At 56.2% G+C, this 17080-nt stretch overlaps 1 protein-coding gene across 1 annotated transcript; it reads left to right on the forward strand.

Moving 5' to 3' along the window:
- The first annotated feature begins 6753 nt into the window (after positions 1-6753).
- GJB3 (gap junction protein beta 3) lies at positions 6754-10871 on the forward strand. Its single transcript, XM_012765308.2, has 2 exons — positions 6754-7179; positions 9612-10871. The coding sequence occupies exon 2, from the start codon at positions 9646-9648 to the stop codon at positions 10456-10458; it is 813 nt and encodes a 270-aa protein (XP_012620762.1). The 5' UTR covers positions 6754-7179; positions 9612-9645; the 3' UTR covers positions 10459-10871.
- Positions 10872-17080: the final 6209 nt, after the last annotated feature.

Consider the following 17080-nt stretch of genomic DNA (forward strand, 5'->3'; position numbering starts at 1 on the left):
AGCTGTGATCCCTCTCTGTCCCCACCATGCCCCTCAAACTGCCCCACCATTGCCAAGTTCACCCACGACGTCTTTGTCACTAAGCCCAGTGGATGCTTTGCAGTCCTCGTCGGGGTGAGGAGGCATTGAACAAGGTACATGGCCTTTCTTCTTGATCCTCTTCCTGTGCCCTGGCCCGCTTCTTTGTTCTGCCCGCCAGCGCTTGTCCTCTTCCTCCAAACTGGGGCTCCAAGTGGGACTGCCAGCCCGTCCTGGCCCCTGGTCCTCAGGGTGGGTACATGCTCCAGGGGAGGCCAATTAGGGCTCTTCCCCAGGTCATTTCAATGGTTTCTCGGGAAGTGTGTTGAGGCAAAACTTGGGAAAACGTGAGCTCAGAGCTGCTGCTAACCTTGTACGAGAGCCTTGTGCAAAATCCCATCAGCGCCGCGAGAGAAAGAGCCAACAGCCAGAGAGGAGCAGAGGCCAGGCCACAGGAGAGGGGTCCCACCCAGATGCACCCAGACCTGACACCAGGCGCCCCTGGGGCCCTGAGTTACCCCTGCCCAGCCCGTGTTTCTATAAACCTATGAATTCCCATGTGTGCCCAAATTAATTCAAGTTGCATTTCTGCCAATCTCAATTAGGAGCGCTGACTAATACACCAGGGCTTCTGGGACACCACTCTTCTGGTTTTCCTCCCACTGCTCCAGCCACTCCCTCTCACCTCCCTCAGCCCAGCTCTCAATTAGGAAGTCCTCGCGGCTCCATCCCAGGCTGTCCGCCCGCCCCAGTCTCACGTCCACCTGGGCGGTCATGTCCTCTCCCCAAGGCCTTGACGGCCATCTGGTCGCTGTTGACTCCCAAACACGTATTTCCACCCTTCTCTTTAAAAAAAAAAAAAATGTATTGTGATAGAACATACATAACATAAAAATTACCATTTTAACTATTTTTAAGTGTACAATTCAGTAGCATTAATTACATTTGCAATGTTGTACAACCATCACCACTATCTATACCCAGAATTTTTCATCACCCCTAACAAGAACTCTGAACCCACTAAACAATAACCCCCACTCATCCCTCAACCCAGCCCCTGGTAACCTGTAACCTACTTCTTGTCTCTAGGAATTTGCCTATTCTCAATATTTCCAAAAAGTAGAATCATACAATATTAGTCCTCTGGTGTGTGGCTTATTTGACTTAACTGCAGCATGTATCAGAACTTCATTCCTTTTTATGGGTGAGTAATATTCCACTGTATGGATACACTACATTTATTTGTCCATTCGCCCACTAGTGGACATTGGGTTGTCCCCCCCCCTTTCGACCATTGTGAATAGTGCTGCTGTGAGCATTCATGTACAAGTATTTGCCTGAGTCTCTGTTTTCAATCCTTTTGGGTATACATGAGGAGTGGATTTGCTGGGTCAGAGAGTAATTCTGTTTAACTTTTTGAGGAGCTGCCAAACTCTTTCCCATGAGGGCTGCACCACTTCACATTTGTACCAACAGTGCCAAGGATTCTAATTCTTCTCTTTCCTGAGGCTGTCCCATGCCTCCCACTGTCTCTGGACATCCAAATGCACATGTCCCACAGGGAACTCAGACTCAGGACATTTTGGCTGCTTGAAAACAACCAGTCCTGAGCCACGCCGCACCCTTGAGGCTCCAGGATGGGCTTAGTGTTGAGGATCAGGAGAGGCTCAGGGATGAGCATGGGATGGGGTGAAGCCATCATTGTGCACTTGTATTAGGAGAAAGGGTTTTGTAAGGCCATGTCAGAATGTCCCAGTAGCCTTGGCAAAATGGTTGCATTGAATATCATTTGCAAATGCATATATCATTTAGCAAACCCCAGGCACAATGACCCCATCGTTTTCTTCTGCCTCTCCCAACATGTTCCTTCTCTCATGCTTCACAGCTCAGCTAATGGCAAACCATCTTCTCAGGTGCTAATGTCAGGACTGCTCGAATTTGCAGGGGCAGCGTGTTCAGGCACAACAGCCCCGCTGCCCAGATCAGTCTAAGCTCTGCTCCCGGAAGCCCTGTGCCCATCACCTCCTCGGCCCAGAATTGAGGCTCCGGAAGCTCCCACACCGCAGGTGGCAGGCTGATTTCAGGGCACACTGCACACACCTCACCCCAAGCTGGCTTCCCCAGCCACCCTGACGCCCCACACCCTCGCGGCTCGAAGGACAGCCCAAGCAAGGAGCCTCCTCCCTTCCAAAAGCACAGCAGAGGCTCGAGGAGGACATGCAGACTCCGGCCAGCCACACAGCCCACCCGACCTGTGGGAGTCAGCCGCGGGGACCGGGGCAAGAGCAGGGTGGGTGTGCTAGGAGAAGCAAGAGCCTGATCAGAATAAGAGAAAATGGAGACAATGAATCAAGACAACTCTTTTGAGGAATGTTGCTATAAATGAGCAGAAAGAAATGAGGCCGACCCTGGAAGAAGTGGGGTTCAGGGAAGTGTCTGGAGCTTTTAAGATGGAGAAATACCCGCATGTGTATTGTAACAGGAGAGCTCCAGTAAAGAGCAAAGGGTTGGTGATGGAGGAGGAGGAGAGGCGGCGGGACGAGGTCCCGGTGGGCGACAAGGGGGTGCACGAGTCCCACGGCTGCATCCCCACGGCAGCTCAGCAGAGCCGCGCGTTACCTCTGCTCGAGGATTAGGCTGTGAGGGCAGAAGTTGCGAGCAACTCTGGACGCTTGGGAGGAGGGGTCCTGGGACATCGCCCCCTCCCCACCCACAGCCCAGACATGCTGGAGCAGGCTAGGTGCCCGCACCCCTCTGCCCAGCCTGCCTTCCAGGGGCATCCGCCTGCCCCTGCACCTGCTCCAGGGAGGAGGCGGCTTCAGGCCCAGGCTCCTGCTGAAGATACACAAACACGAGAGGAACCCCAGCCTGAGAGGTGGGGGGCCTCCCCATCCCAGGAAGCCCCCACCTGAGGCCTGGGCAGAGCTCTAGACAGAGGGGGCAGCCTGGAAGCAAGACCAGCCTGGGCCAGGGCTGAGCCAGAAGGGGCCAGCAGCAGACTTAAGGCCGCCACCCCTAGATAGCAGGTGTGAGCCCTGAGGGCAGTGGGGGTGGCGGGGCAGCTGCCGAGCCCTGGTGCAACACAGCCTTGCCCCGAGGGGAGAGGATGGCCTAGATGGCCTCCCACACATTCCTCCACTCAGAGAGCAGAAATTCAGGGTGGATGGCAAGGCCTTAAGGTCCTCAGAGCCTCTCTGGAACGCGGAACTCTTCCAGCCCCCTATAGAAAAAGCAAAGGCCAGTTGTTGGGAACACGACCTAGTGTCGGGAGCGAGGGGCTGGCGTCTGGAAGGGTCAGAACGATAGGAGCTACACAACAAAGTCACCCGGTCACCAGAGTAACTCACCCACACACACCTCGACACACCACCACCGCACACACAGCCACACAGGCGCAAGACCGTCGTGGCCGTCCCTGCGATCACACGCACTCACAGCCACACACACGGCACACACACAAGTGGCCCACACTGCCATCCTCAACACCCGCTGCCCAGTCTCCACACACACACACAGGCAGTTCTCACACATAGCCTGTGTGCACCAGCGGTCACTGCTCAAATAGTAGCCGGGTGTCTGCTGCACTCCAGGCCTTGCAGACGGGGCAGGAATGCGATAGTGACTGTGAGCTCCCCGCTCGCCTGGAGGCAATTTCAGAGACTGCAATGAAACTATGCTGAGGAGGTGGGGCAAGGGGCCTTTAGATGGGGGGCCAGGGAACACCTCTATAAGAAGGCGAGATCTGAGTAAGGAGGGGGACCCGCCTGAGAAGAGTCAGAGGAGAGCGGCCTGGGCAGAGGGAACCACAAAGGAAAAGGCCGGTAGGCTGGCGTGAATGTGGCTTGTCCGGGGACCAGAAAGAAGGCCACTGAGACAGGAGAGCAGGAATCGAGGGGCTGTGGGATGGGAGGAGAGGCACGACTGGAATGCTTGGGGCCTTGTAGGCCGGTGTCAGAGAATGAGTAGTAGTCGAAAGGTAATGATAAGTCACTGCAAGGCTTTAATAGGGGGCTGACATGATCTGATTAAGATCATGAAAATGCTACTTTAACTAGAAGCAACCATGAGAGAAAACTTTATTGCAGTTCCCAGAGTGGAGAAGGCATTTCTAATTACAACTAAACCCAGAGGCCGTAAAAGATAAGATTACTACATTTGACTACATAAAACATGTTTAATTCTGCCTGGTTAAAAAACTCCATATACAAAATGTCAAACAACAGTGGATGGGAGGGATCCTTTCTATTTGTATCACAGAGGGCTTGTTTCCTTAATATGTAAAGAGCTCCTAAGAAATCAATAATAAAAAGGCAACCATCCTACTGAAAAAATGGGCAAAGGCAAAGGATGGTTCACAGAAAAGCAAAGGTGGCTCTTAAATACATATACATATATTCTTTTAAAAGAGAGTGGGTCTTGCTCTGTTGCCCAGGCTAGAGTGCAGTGACAGGATCGTAGCTCACTAAAGCCTTGAACTGCTGAGCTCAAGTGATCCTCCCACCTCAGCCTCCTGAGTAGCTGGGACCACAGGCATGCGCCACCATGCCCAGTTAATTCTTTTCATTACTGAGATATGTTGTCCAGGCAGGTCTCAAACTCCTGGCCTCAAGCAATCCTCCTGCCTCAGTCTTCCAAGTTGCTGGGATTACAGGCATGAGCCACTGCACCTGGCTCTTAAATATATTAAAAGATGCTCAATATCATTCACAAGAGAAATGCAAAATAAAAGTATAATGAGATATCACTGACAAAGATCATAAAGTTTGATAGTGATCTATATTGCCAAGGGTGTGTCTCATGGTAGTGAAAACTGATAACCTATGGAGGGGACCGGGCAATATCTATCAAAATTTTAAAAGAACACACAACCTTAATCCAAAAATTCCACTTCTATACAATATTCAGTTGTTTAAAAAAAGAAACAGCAAGACAGCTCGAGATCTACTGATAGGAGAAAATGTCCAATATTTTGTTAAATAGAAAAAGCAAGCCGGGCGCGGTGGCTCACGCCTGTAATCCTAGCTCTCTGGGAGGCTGAGGCGGGCGGATTGCTCGAGGTCAGGAGTTCGAAACCAGCCTGAGCAAGAGCGAGACCCCGTCTCTACTATAAATAGAAAGAAATTAATTGGCCAACTAATATATATATAAAATTAGCCGGGCATGGTGGCACATGCCTGTAGTCCCAGCTACTCGGGAGGCTGAGGCAGCAGGACTGCTTGAGCCCAGGAGTTTGAGGTTGCTGTGAGCTAGGCTGATGCCACGGCACTCACTCTAGCCTGGGCAACAAGTGAGACTCTGTCTCAAAAAAAAAAGAAAGAAAGAAAAAGCAAAGTACAGAAGAGTATATATAACATGTGTCCACAGGTTAAATGTAGAAAAGTATCCATGTAGCTGAACATGCACTAGATGATTCAAGAATGGAAAACAAGAAACTGGTAAGGGCAACCTGGCCACACTTTCTGGTGCTCAGGGGAAAGTCAGGACCAGCAATGGAAACGTGGGATTGTCAGTGGACAGATGGTATTTAAGGCCCAGGACCGATGAGCTCACCAGGGAAGGAGAGACTGGGCTCTGGGCCATGCCCACATTAGGTACCTGGATGTGAGGCCTCTGAGGTTCGAGGAACCCAGGAGTGTGGGGGCAAGGAAGCCAAGAGAAGAAAGTGTTCTGAGAAGGAAGGAGTGGCCAGCTGTGTCCGGTGCTTCGAACGATCAAGGGGTAGGGGATGAGCCATGACTGTCGTCAGGTTTGGCATCACAGAAATCCAGGGTGACCTTGACAGGCCATTGTCAGGAACGTGGTAGGGATGGGAAGCATCCCGGGGGTTGAAGAGTGCCACGCAGCGCGGGTTTTCAAGGGCCACGATCGCAGTGGGTAAAAAGCGGTCTTTGCTCAGTGCCTTTGCTCTACCCAGAACCAACATTGCCGAGGCCTCTAGAGGTGGCTTTGTTGCTTACTGTGTGACCCTGAGCAAGTCATCTAACCTCTCTGTGGCTCAGTTTTCTCATTTATCAAAGCAAGAGGGATGGTACCTTCCTTATCTGGGCGCTGTGAGGCTGTGGGACGGTGTCTGGCACAAAGGTGTCTCTGAGCTCCCAATTCAGTCTTTGTTCTCCACCAGAATGAGTAGTAGGAGGTGACCACAACTGATCTGCCTAATTTTGGAGGCATGCTTTGAGTGTAAAAAGGGGCATCGTTAATTACGCCAAGACGGCAGGCATAAACGGTACCATCCCGGGCAAAGGCCATGTGTAGTCACCACAGTGTTAGGGACATTCTTGCCGTCTAGACAGTGAGGATCAGGCCCAACGCTAAGATTTTTCAGGGAATCCCAGGAAGGCTGGAATTTCCCACGCGCAGCTGAGGCCCCAGGGGCTCTCCTTAGGTTCCCAGTCACGACACACTAGTAAAACAAAGCTTCCTTATGCCAGAGCCCAGCCCAGCCGCGCCCCAGCCATGGGCCTGCCTCCCTGCAGAGGGTGCAGGGCACGGCTCTGCCCCTACCCGACCCCAACCCCAACCCCCACCTCCGCACAGAACCTCCCCCGTCCCGCCCTCCCCCCCCCACCCCCAGCCCCTACATCTCCCTTCCAGGCACGGGACCCACTGTGCCCTTCTGGCCTCTGCCCCAGCCCCGGCCCTCCAAAGTGCACGAGGGCCAGGACTCATCGCGCCGGGAGGGCAAGAGAGCAGGGTCCCGGGAGTGCCCCCGCATAGGGTCAAGGCCCGCGCCAGGCGGGGACAGGGACAGGCAGGGCCCGGCACGAATCCGAGGTAAACGAGCGTGGGCGCGTCCTGACTGTAGTCCGTCGCCCCGCCCGGGCACTTAACAGTGTGCAGAGCGCTTCACGCCCCTCGACTCTCGGAGCCTCCGCAGCAGTCCGCCCATGGCCACCGGTGCCCCTGCTCCGCGCGTGAAGAAACCAAGGCTCTGCCGCGCCGGGAGCCCCTCCCGAGGCTGCCGCGGGAGCGCGTGGCAGCCTCGGGACTAGAGGGACCCTCCGCGGCGGCCGCTCGCCGGCTCCTCCCTCCTCCCCGCCGTCCCTAGGTGTGCCCGCCCCGGGTCCCTAGGTGTACCCGCCGCGCGCCCCGCCGCGGCCGCCTCCGCTGCGGGCCTCAGGGACGCGGGGTCAGGGCCCCGAGGTGGCCGCGCCACTGCGGGTAAGTACGGGGCCGGTCCCCAAGCGCCGCCGAGCGCTCCCGCAACTCCCGCCGCGGGGCTGGGGCTGGGGCTGGGGCTTGCACCTGCCTGCGCGCCGCGCTGCGGAGCGGCTGCGGCGGCGACGGAGGGCTCTCCCCGCAACGCCCCCCACCCCACCCTTCTTTCTCGACCCTCGATTCTGGCCCCGGTGGGGGTTCCAGCTGCTGGAGGGTTCCCGGACGCCCCCTCCCATGTCCACAAGCTCCCGAGCTGCCTGGAATGGAGGGAAACCGGGGAGGAGGGGGCTTATCCTAGGGGGACACTGTGGGGGTGGCGGGCGAGGCCGGACGCTGTCCTGTCCAGGGGCTGGAAAGGAACGGTTGGGCTGGGAGCGCGCTTTGGGGGCCCGCGGGGGGTGGGACCAGAACCGGCTCCACCAGTCTCCAGCCTGAGTTTGGGAGGGAGATTCTTGGCGGGTGAGTCCGACCTGCCTGGGGTGTGTCAGGAAGGCCTGGGCAGGCAGCTCCGGAAGTTGGAAGGGGGGGGGTGGGGGGGTGCTGCACCCGGGGAGCCCCGGGAGGGTGGCAGGTGGAAGCAGCAGTCAGGGCGCCCTTCCTCTCTGGGCTGGCAGACAGGGCGCCAGCCACCAGTTCAGCGCCTTTGCACTCGGACCAGGTGAGTGGCGGCCTGCTGGGGAACAGTCCCTTGCGATTATTAGGACAGCCCAAGAAAGCAGAATTATGTCCCTTTAGCCATAAGGAAATGGGATCAAGGAGAGTTCTTGGAAGTCACCCAGCCAGCAAGTGAATGTTTGCCCCCTCAGCATTTATGGGGTGCCAACTGTGTGCCAAGCAGTGGACACTGAACCTAAAGCAGTAGCGGCATTCTGGTGGGGGAGACAGCCGGTGAATAAGAACAAAAAGGTGACAGAGACTTTAATTTTAAACGGTAATTAGGGCAATGAAGAAAATGATGGAGACAGGAGCAGAGTGACTAGGGGCAGGGCCCTTTCAGATCCAGGGTAATCTGGAGACCTCTGTGGTGAGAAGGAGCCAGCCATGTGAGGTTCTGGAGGAAGAGCATTCCAGGCAGAAGGAACCCATGCAAATCCTCCAAGGCCCCCAGCATGGCTGGAGCGGAGTGAGTCAGGGTGAGAGTGGAGGAGAGGAGGGTGAGAGTGTAGAATCATTGAACGGAATCGCTGAATCACTGATGAATGTGAATCATCCTGTAGAATGTAGAGTGAGAATTAAAGGGGTTTAACCTTAAGCCTAATGAGAGGCTAGTGGAGAGTTTTAGGTAAGAGGGAGACAGGAACCAAGCTCAGAGCCTCTAGGGGCGCAGGAGTGGAAGCGAATAGCCAGTGAGGAGGTCGTGGCAATGATGCCCTCCAGAGTGATGGTGGCTTGGAGCAGGGTGGTGGCCCTGCAGGGATTGTGTGTGCCTCCGGGAGCACTCACATGGGCGTGCAGGCCCACACACGTGGAGAGGCGTGTGCTCTCACACCCACCGCAGCACAGACACAAGGCGCACTCAGGCAGCCTCGCCCATCCACACCTTCTGAGTCACTCCAGGACTGGGAAAAAGATGTGAGATCCCAGGGCCTAAACAAAACCCGTCTCCCCACCACAAAGGCCCTGGCAACCAGCGTGGCTGGGGCTCCCTCGGGCCCAGCACAGAGAGGGGAGCTGTCTCTAGGTACTCCCCAGATCTGGTGTCCTCCCAGCAGCCAGAGCATAACCCCCACCGACCCCCACCTGAATTGGTCTTCCATCTTCGCCACCCCACTGGCTGCGAGACCCTGGGCCAGTTATTTCCCCTCCCTTCCCTCGGTTTTCTCTCTGAAGACTGGGACTCATAACCCCAGCCTCACAGGAGAGTGACGGCCACAAGGTGACAGTTTCCAGCATCTGGTCTGGGGCAGGCGTCCAGCAGGGAAGGGAGGGCAGGTGGTGGAAGGCAGCCCAGCCTTGAAGCCACCTCTTCTGAGTGACGTGACCCCTCTATACGTCACAGTAAGAGTAGCCGGCATTAATCGAGCACTTACTGTACACTACGCGCTTTGCAATCATTTAATTATGAGTTTCTTCATCTGTAAATGGGGAGCATAGCCGTATCCACCCCAAGGGGTTGTTAGAAAGGAGTAAATGAGATCCTGCTCATAAAGTGTTTAGCTTCAAGCCTGGCTCACAGTCAGGCACAGTAAATGGTAACTATACCATCAGCAAATGCACATCCCCTTCCTTCGGCACACTAGCTCAGTGACTTAGAGCAGGTTACTTAACCTTGGTGTGCCTCAGTTTCCCATCTGCAGCTTGGGAAGAATAGTAGTCACCACCTGCTAGGGTTGTTGCAATCATTGACCAAGTCAGAGCTCAGCACAGTGCCTGGCAGGAATGCTCAGTGAGGTCACCTCTTCATCAATATCAAGGTTCTTCCTCTTCTTCCCCAGGTGGGCACGGCCCCCGGAGCCCCTGCCAGGCGCCATGGACTGGAAGACGTTCCAGGCCCTGCTGAGCGGCGTGAACAAGTACTCCACGGCGTTCGGGCGCATCTGGCTGTCGGTGGTGTTCGTCTTCCGGGTGCTGGTGTACGTGGTGGCCGCAGAGCGCGTGTGGGGGGACGAGCAGAAGGACTTCGACTGCAACACCAGGCAGCCCGGCTGCACCAACGTCTGCTACGATGAGTTCTTCCCCATCTCCAACATCCGCCTCTGGGCCCTGCAGCTCATCTTCGTCACCTGCCCCTCGCTGCTGGTCATCCTGCACGTGGCCTACCGCGAGGATCGGGAGCGGCGGCACCGCCTGAAGCACGGGGACCAGTGCGCCAAGCTATATGACGACGCGGGCAAGAAGCACGGTGGCCTGTGGTGGACCTACCTGTTCAGCCTCATCTTCAAGCTCCTCATCGAGCTCCTCTTCCTCTACATGCTGCACACTCTCTGGTATGGCTTCGGCATGCCACGCCTGGTGCAGTGTGCCAACGTGGCACCCTGCCCCAACACCGTGGACTGCTACATCGCCCGGCCCACCGAGAAGAAGGTCTTCACCTACTTCATGGTGGGCGCCTCGGCCGTCTGCATCGTGCTCACCATCTGCGAGATCTGCTACCTCATCTTCCACAGGGTCCTGCGATGCCTGCAGAAGGACAGGCCGCCACGGGGCTACAGCCCCTCACCCTCCAAAAGCCGGGCCTCCACCTGCCGCTGCCACCACAAGCTGGTGGAGGCTGGGGAGCTGGGTCTGGACCCAGGCAATGACAAGCTGCAGGCCTCAGCACCCAACCTGACCCCCACCTGACCCCCACCTGACCCCAGGGCTGGGGTGACACTGGGGCTGCCAGCAGGACAGGTAGGGAGGTGCTGCAGGGTGGAGGGTCCCTTGGGGGCTGGGTGCCCCACTTTGAATTCACTAAGCTATCCGAGTTTTGGCAGATACTTTTTGATGCTGGCCACTGGGCCGTGCGCCTGGGGATAGGTAACCCACAGGCCCAGCCCCGGCCTTGGAGGAGACAGACGGTATGCATGCCATGCAAGGGGACGCCTAGGGCGTCACAGCAGGGCTTCTGGCTAACCCAGGAGGAGCTGATCCGGCTTCCCTGAGGAATAATGTGCAAGAGGTGAAAAGAGCTCCCAAGCAGAGACAACAGCAGGCGCAGAGGCCCGGAGGCCACGCAAAGAGAAATGTTTGCCCTGGGCTGGACACGGACCAGACCGAAAGCACTCTCCCCTCCCCTGAGGGACCACCCAGATTCCTGACGAGGAGAGGTCTTCTCCCAGCAGGGCTGGTGGCTGGAGAGTGAGCCTGGGAAGGTGCTAGAAACACCCAGGGGTCCTCTCGTGTCACCACTTCCCTCCGCTGAGCACCACCCCCAAACCCTGCTCCATCCCTTCCCCACAACCCCGTGACAGGAACCTCCCCAAGGTGCTTTCCTTGAAATCAATAAAGGCCACGTTTTATACAGGCTGGCTCTGTCCTGCATTCTTCCACACCCCCACCCACAGGACCCCGGGGGGCAGGGACGTAGCCCTCAGAAAGGGAAAGAGCTCCAAGGCTGGGGGAGAAACCAGCGTAGGGGCTGCAGCTGTGGCTGGAAGCTAGGCGGGGATTGGGGTTGACAGGCGGGGCTTGGGGGGCCGGAGGTGGGACTGGGATGACCCTCCCATGTATATGTTGGGATTCCAGTCGCGGCCACAAGAGGGTGCTGTGCTCCCTCTACAACAGACCCTCAGCCTTCCTTCATAATTGGTCTCTGCCCCAGTAGATACACAATCACTGTCACTCTCATTACAGACAGCCACACTCCCTCCTCCTTCGTCACCCAGCCGCTGCCACCACAACCCACATCTCCACCCTGTGTACACACAATCTCTGCTATTCATACATTCACTCACTATTTACACTCTCAACGGGCCGCAGAGTCCGCTCCAAGGCGTGCAGTCCCAGCCTCCACCTGCCTTCCACTCTGCTTGTTCCACTTTCCCCGAGCACTTTCTCCACGCCAGGCCCCTGGCAGGGTGCTGGGACTTCCCTGCATGGGGAAGTAGGGCCTGAGCCCAGAGAGCTAAGAGTCTGGGGGAGACAGAGCCGCAGACTCAGCCCTGTGCTAACCAACCCTGGGCTGGCTCACAGCTGTGTCATGACCTGAAATGTAGGAGAGGACACCATCACCCGAGCTCAGACCAGAACGGGAAGCAAAAGGGGTGCAAGGCTACACTAACCCATAGGAATGTTTAGTGACCAGCAAAGCCAAGGCCAGAACCAAGAGCCAAAGCAAGCAAGGAGAGACGTCGTGCAGACAGAGCAGGCCGTGGTCCATCTTTGCCCTCACGAGTGGCCAGTAAGGGGGTGGGTAAGCCAGCCAGGTCTAAAGGGCCCAGGGCTGGGCTGCCACTGTTCCCCATGCCCATGACCGAATCAGAGCTTGACCACTGCATGAGCACAGTTTCACCACGCTGCACCTTGTGCAGACTTTCAGAGCCTCAGTCTTGTCATCAATACAATGGGAATGTATCAGTCAGGGCCCGGCAGAAAACAGAGGGAAGGAACATTCAAACCAAGTAACTTTAAAGAGTCTCCTAGACTTTTAAAGGCAGGGGCATGATTAAGGAAACCCACAAGGAATGCTGCAGCACGCTGCAGCTAGTACCAGGATAACAGTGGACAGCAGCTGTGGGAGGCACCCATCCACAGCAACCAAATAAGTCCCCCAACCTCACTCTCCCATCTCCTGCTCACCTGCCAGGGGCTCTCATTTCCCAAGCCCAGCCACAAGTCAGAGGGCAAATCAGCCTCCTGGGGCACACAGCAGGGCGGAGCAGGGTGGAAAGTGCATCTGGGGCAAAGGAATACATTCAGCACAGCACCTGGGACAGTTCCTGCTTGCATGTTGTAGAGATAAAAGAGACCCTATAGGTAAAACATTAGCACAGTGCTATTCAATACCGGGGCAGGGTACAACTATACCGTACTTAGGAAAGTCTTTGCCTGATGCAACCCAGGTCAGCCTCGGCTGCGGCAGGCTGGAGTGTTACAAAGGTCTCAGGGAGGGGTAATCTCCACCTACATTCCAGCATCTTCCAGGGTGGTTCTGGCTGCCTGGCCAAGGGTCATTTGGAAGTCAGAACAACCAGAGAACATCACTGGCTACCCCAGCAGAGAATGAATGCTCAGCGTGGACTGAACTCCCAGTCCTGGGCCCGTTTCTGCAGGCTGTGGGCCAGGACCATGGAGGAGGGGACATTCCAGCCCTGCCCTGCACAGCCCGCCTTTGGGCTAGAGCTGTTGGGAGCAGTGCAGCTCACTGATCTCATTCAGTATGTACTGTGCTACTGTTCACCACTGAGTACCCAGGGCACACCACTGTCACCACAAGGTGGCCCTCACGTCCCTTTGGCCTTCTCAGGATACCCACCTCTACCTCCTCTGTCCCCATGGCACGAGGATGCACTGCAAGCTTCCTTCGATCATGCGCGTGATAGATTGAGATTTCTTATAGTCTCCAAGTCCACATCAACTGCATAAAGTCACAGCCACCGGGCAGCACAAGGTAAACAGGAGATTATTTTGTATTCATTCACCCTGGTCCAAGCCCCCATGTGGCCTGAATGTTTATGTCCCCTCAAAATTTGTATGGTGAAATGCTACTCCTCAATGTGATGGTATTCGGAGGTGGGAGCTTCAGGAGGTGATTAGGTCATGAAGGTGGAGTCCCCCTGAATGGGATCAGTGACCTTATAAGTAGAGACAGGAGAGAGATGATCTTTCTCTCTCCTCCATTTGCGAATACAAGCAGAAGACGGCCATGCATAACCAGGAAGAGGGCCCTCCCTGACCACCCCTGGCCCAGCCATTGCCTGGGGCTGCCCCAAGAAGAGCTTGTTCCACCTGGACAGCAGCAGCACACCTGGAAGTGCTCCCAGGTGGAAGCTGTCACCTCCCCAGGCTCCACACATGGGGCAGTGAGTCCTACATTGAAGGGATGTCTGAGTCTGCCACCCACCCTCATAGTCTGTCCCCAGCATGGCAGCCAGAGGACTCTGTCAAAATCCAAGTCAGGCCATGTCGCTCCTCTGCCCAAATCCTCCAAAGGCATCTTACACAGGCCTCAGAGGGCCCAGGAGGTCTGCCCCACCCCACACCTCGTCTATTCCTTTCTAAACTCATCCCTCCTTGCTCACCCGCTCCAGCCACACTGACCTCCTGGCTGTTCCTCAAGCAGGAAGCACCAGGTGCACTCCTGCCACAGGGCCTTTGCATGCCGGGTCCCTCTGCCTGGAACGGTCTGCCCCCCAGACAGCCACGGGGCTCCCTCCCTTCCTTGAGGACTCGCATCACAGCTCAGCGGCTCAGTGAGGATTTCCTTTCTCTTCTATTTAAAATTGAGACTGGCCACCCCTTGCACCCTCAACCCTCCCTACTCTATTTTCCCCGTAGCATTTATCAACATCCAACATGTCCTATATTTTATTGTGTGTCTTTCCCCCAGCTAGAATGGAAAATCTCTCAGGACAGGGAGTTTCTGTTGTTTCCTGGTTGATCTCCAGTGTCTAGGACGCTGCCACAGTCCCCAGCAGGTGCTCAGTAACTATCTGTTGAATTAATAAATGCATAGACTGGCCTGGTGCCCTGCCAGGTGGTGGGGTATAAACAAGGCCCAGCCGCCTGCCCTCAAGAGACTCACAGTCTGACGGGGGAGGGGAGTGAAGGCAAGTAAACATTAAACCCAGGGGTTGGGGGGTTGTTTTATGGGTACAGAATTTCAGTTTTGCAAGATGAAAATGTTCTGGAGATCTGTTGCACAACAGTGTGAATACACTCACACTACTGAACCGCACACATAAAATGGTTAAGGTGGTAAATTTTACAGTATGTGGGTTTTTTAACCACAATTAAAAAATAAGAAAAAACTCTCAACACAGTGTTCCTGGAAATATATATACACAAATAAATAAACAACAACAAAAAACCGATGCATCCCTTGCCAGTACTTGAGCTGCTGAGAGCACAAAGGTACACCTAACCTAGTGGAGGCCAGCAAGGGGACTTCTGGGAGAAGGTGACATCTGAGAAAAGTCTCAAAAGATTCATAGGGTTCAGCACATGAGGCTGCTCTATGCAGAGGGGACAGCAGGGACAAAGGCAGGAACACACAGAGAACCACAGGCAGTTAGATAGGGCCGGCCGCAGGGCAGAAGGGGAGAGGGCTGAGGATGGAGAAGTGGCCACGGCCTGGAGGCTGGACAGCTCAGGCCGCCCCCCGGAAAGCGATGGGGAGCCATAGACAGCTTTTGAGCAGGGCAATGTCACGGTCAGCATTTCTAGGGAAGGGTGAAGGCTCTGTTGGAGGGGTGGGGCTAGAGGTCTGGAGACCAATTGGGAGGCCACTGAGCTGGTGGCAGGCTGAACAGCGTCAGGGCACTGGGAATGGGGGCAAGTGTGGGGTTCTGGGATGTTTCCCAGATGGAATGGCCAGGTTGTGGGGACTACTGGGTTGGCTGATTCCAGCTGCTTCTTGGTCTGGGGAAGGGGCCAGGTTATTCAAACCCTGACCTCCAGAGCCCCTGAGGAAGGGGTCAGAGCAGGGTGAGGGCAGCCCCGATGTCACCTCCAGCCCTCCTCCTTCTTTCAAAGGAGTTGGGATCAGAAAGGCTTTGTTTGGGAGAGCTGGGCCCAGCCCCAGGAGAGGAACTCGGGAGGGAGCAGAGGCTGCCGTGGGCGTGGTGAGAACCAGCCTCCAGGGGCCTCCGTTCTCATGACCTCAGGGGTCATATCTAAGTGGGGCAGTTGTCAGCTTTGGAAATCCAGGAGGCCCAGCTTAGCCTGGCCCTGAGAGAGAAGCCTGGAGGGGAAACAGTTCTCCATGATCCCCTAGGGGTGGCCATCCCTGAAGTCCTGAGGGCTGAGCGCTCTTGCTTGCTCCCCCAGATGTCCTGCCCCAGCTGAAGACAGAACCCTCAAAGACCCAGCCCAGGGACCTGGGAGTCCAAGGACTGGATCCTGTGGTGCAGAAACAGGGACCCTTCTGCCACCAACCCCTGCCACCTTCCCTATCCTCAGCCACCCCAGCCCCTACCACCACTCTGCCCTGAGCCCCGGCCTCTTCTGCTCCAAGACCAACACACGGATCCTTTTTGTTAGAAATGTTCTGTCACAATATTTTTAGCTACCGCCACCCCCTTGAGAATTTTATGTACCAATATTACTCTTGTATTTTGATTGGATCTCCCATCAACCTCACAAAATAGGTACTATTCCCATCCTCATTCTGCAGAGAATTCTCTGTTCCTGCACAGGGTTCTAAGCAACTTGCTTAAGGATGCAGGCGTCAACAGCAAAGTCTCGGCTTCTGGGTTCTGCCAGCAAGAAAGTCTCAGCACTCTGGGGGCAGTGGCTGCCTCTCCAGACCTCACGGCTCCAGGCCTTCGAGCCCTTGCTCATGCTGTTCCTCTGCCTAGAATGTTCTTCCCCCATCCTCTGGCTGATGCAGCCTCCTCCAGGACATGTTCCTAACCAAGTTCCCTGTGAGTCACCAGGTACCTCTCAGGACAACTTCCCACTTCTGTGATTTTCCCGTTATCCAAGGATTGAGATGCTCAATCCCTGTATCCGCCAGGGAGAGCTGGAGGCCAGAGACCAGGCTGGCTGGTGGAGTATGGTGTCCCCAGCTCCCCTGATTAACGTTCGTCCACCGTGGGCGATGCCTGAAGGAATGACAGCAGGGTCTGCCGTCCCTTTATTCCCGCTGTATGCTCCCCACACACACACCATTTAGAGGCATGAAAATGGGATCCGAACTAAAGGTCAGGAGGTTCCCCCCACCCTGAGTCTCAACCGGCCCTTCGGAGCTGCTTGGTGACCTCTGAGCCTGCCCAGGCGTGGGGACGTCTGGGAATTCCGGAAGACCCCAGCCCCACAGACTCGAGGAAGTGTGGGTTATAACCCCGTCTCCCACCGTGGTTCCCCATGTCATAATTAGCCTTGATGGCCACGACCTGGCATACTAGGGCCACCTGACAAGTGAGCGGCCCCCACCCCTCACCCCCATCGTCCACCCCCACAGCCCCCGGGCCAGTTGCGGGGACCCACCGCTCTTACTGCCACCTTTCCAATCCAGCGTCCCTGTCCCCAAGGATCCCGGCCTGGGAAAAGCCCATTCCGCCGCCAAAGATCGGCAGGGGAGGAGGGTTTACTTAGCCCGGGACACCTGGGGGACGGAGAGCAGAGAAGAGGAAGGGCAGGGGCTTCGCAGCCCCTCTAGGCGCCCCCAACTCACAGCGCCCCCTCCCGTGAGTGGGCTCAGGGCGTCCGCACCTCCCAGTCCCCGCCCCGTCCCTCTGGAGGCCCCGCCGCCCTCCGCGTCGCGTTTCCTGCCCCCACCCCGCCCCCGCGCTATTTAAGGCGCCCGGCCCGCGCCGGCGGT

The sequence above is a fragment of the Microcebus murinus genome, chromosome 2 (assembly GCF_040939455.1).
Source record: "Microcebus murinus isolate Inina chromosome 2, M.murinus_Inina_mat1.0, whole genome shotgun sequence".
Lineage (NCBI taxonomy): Eukaryota > Metazoa > Chordata > Mammalia > Primates > Cheirogaleidae > Microcebus > Microcebus murinus.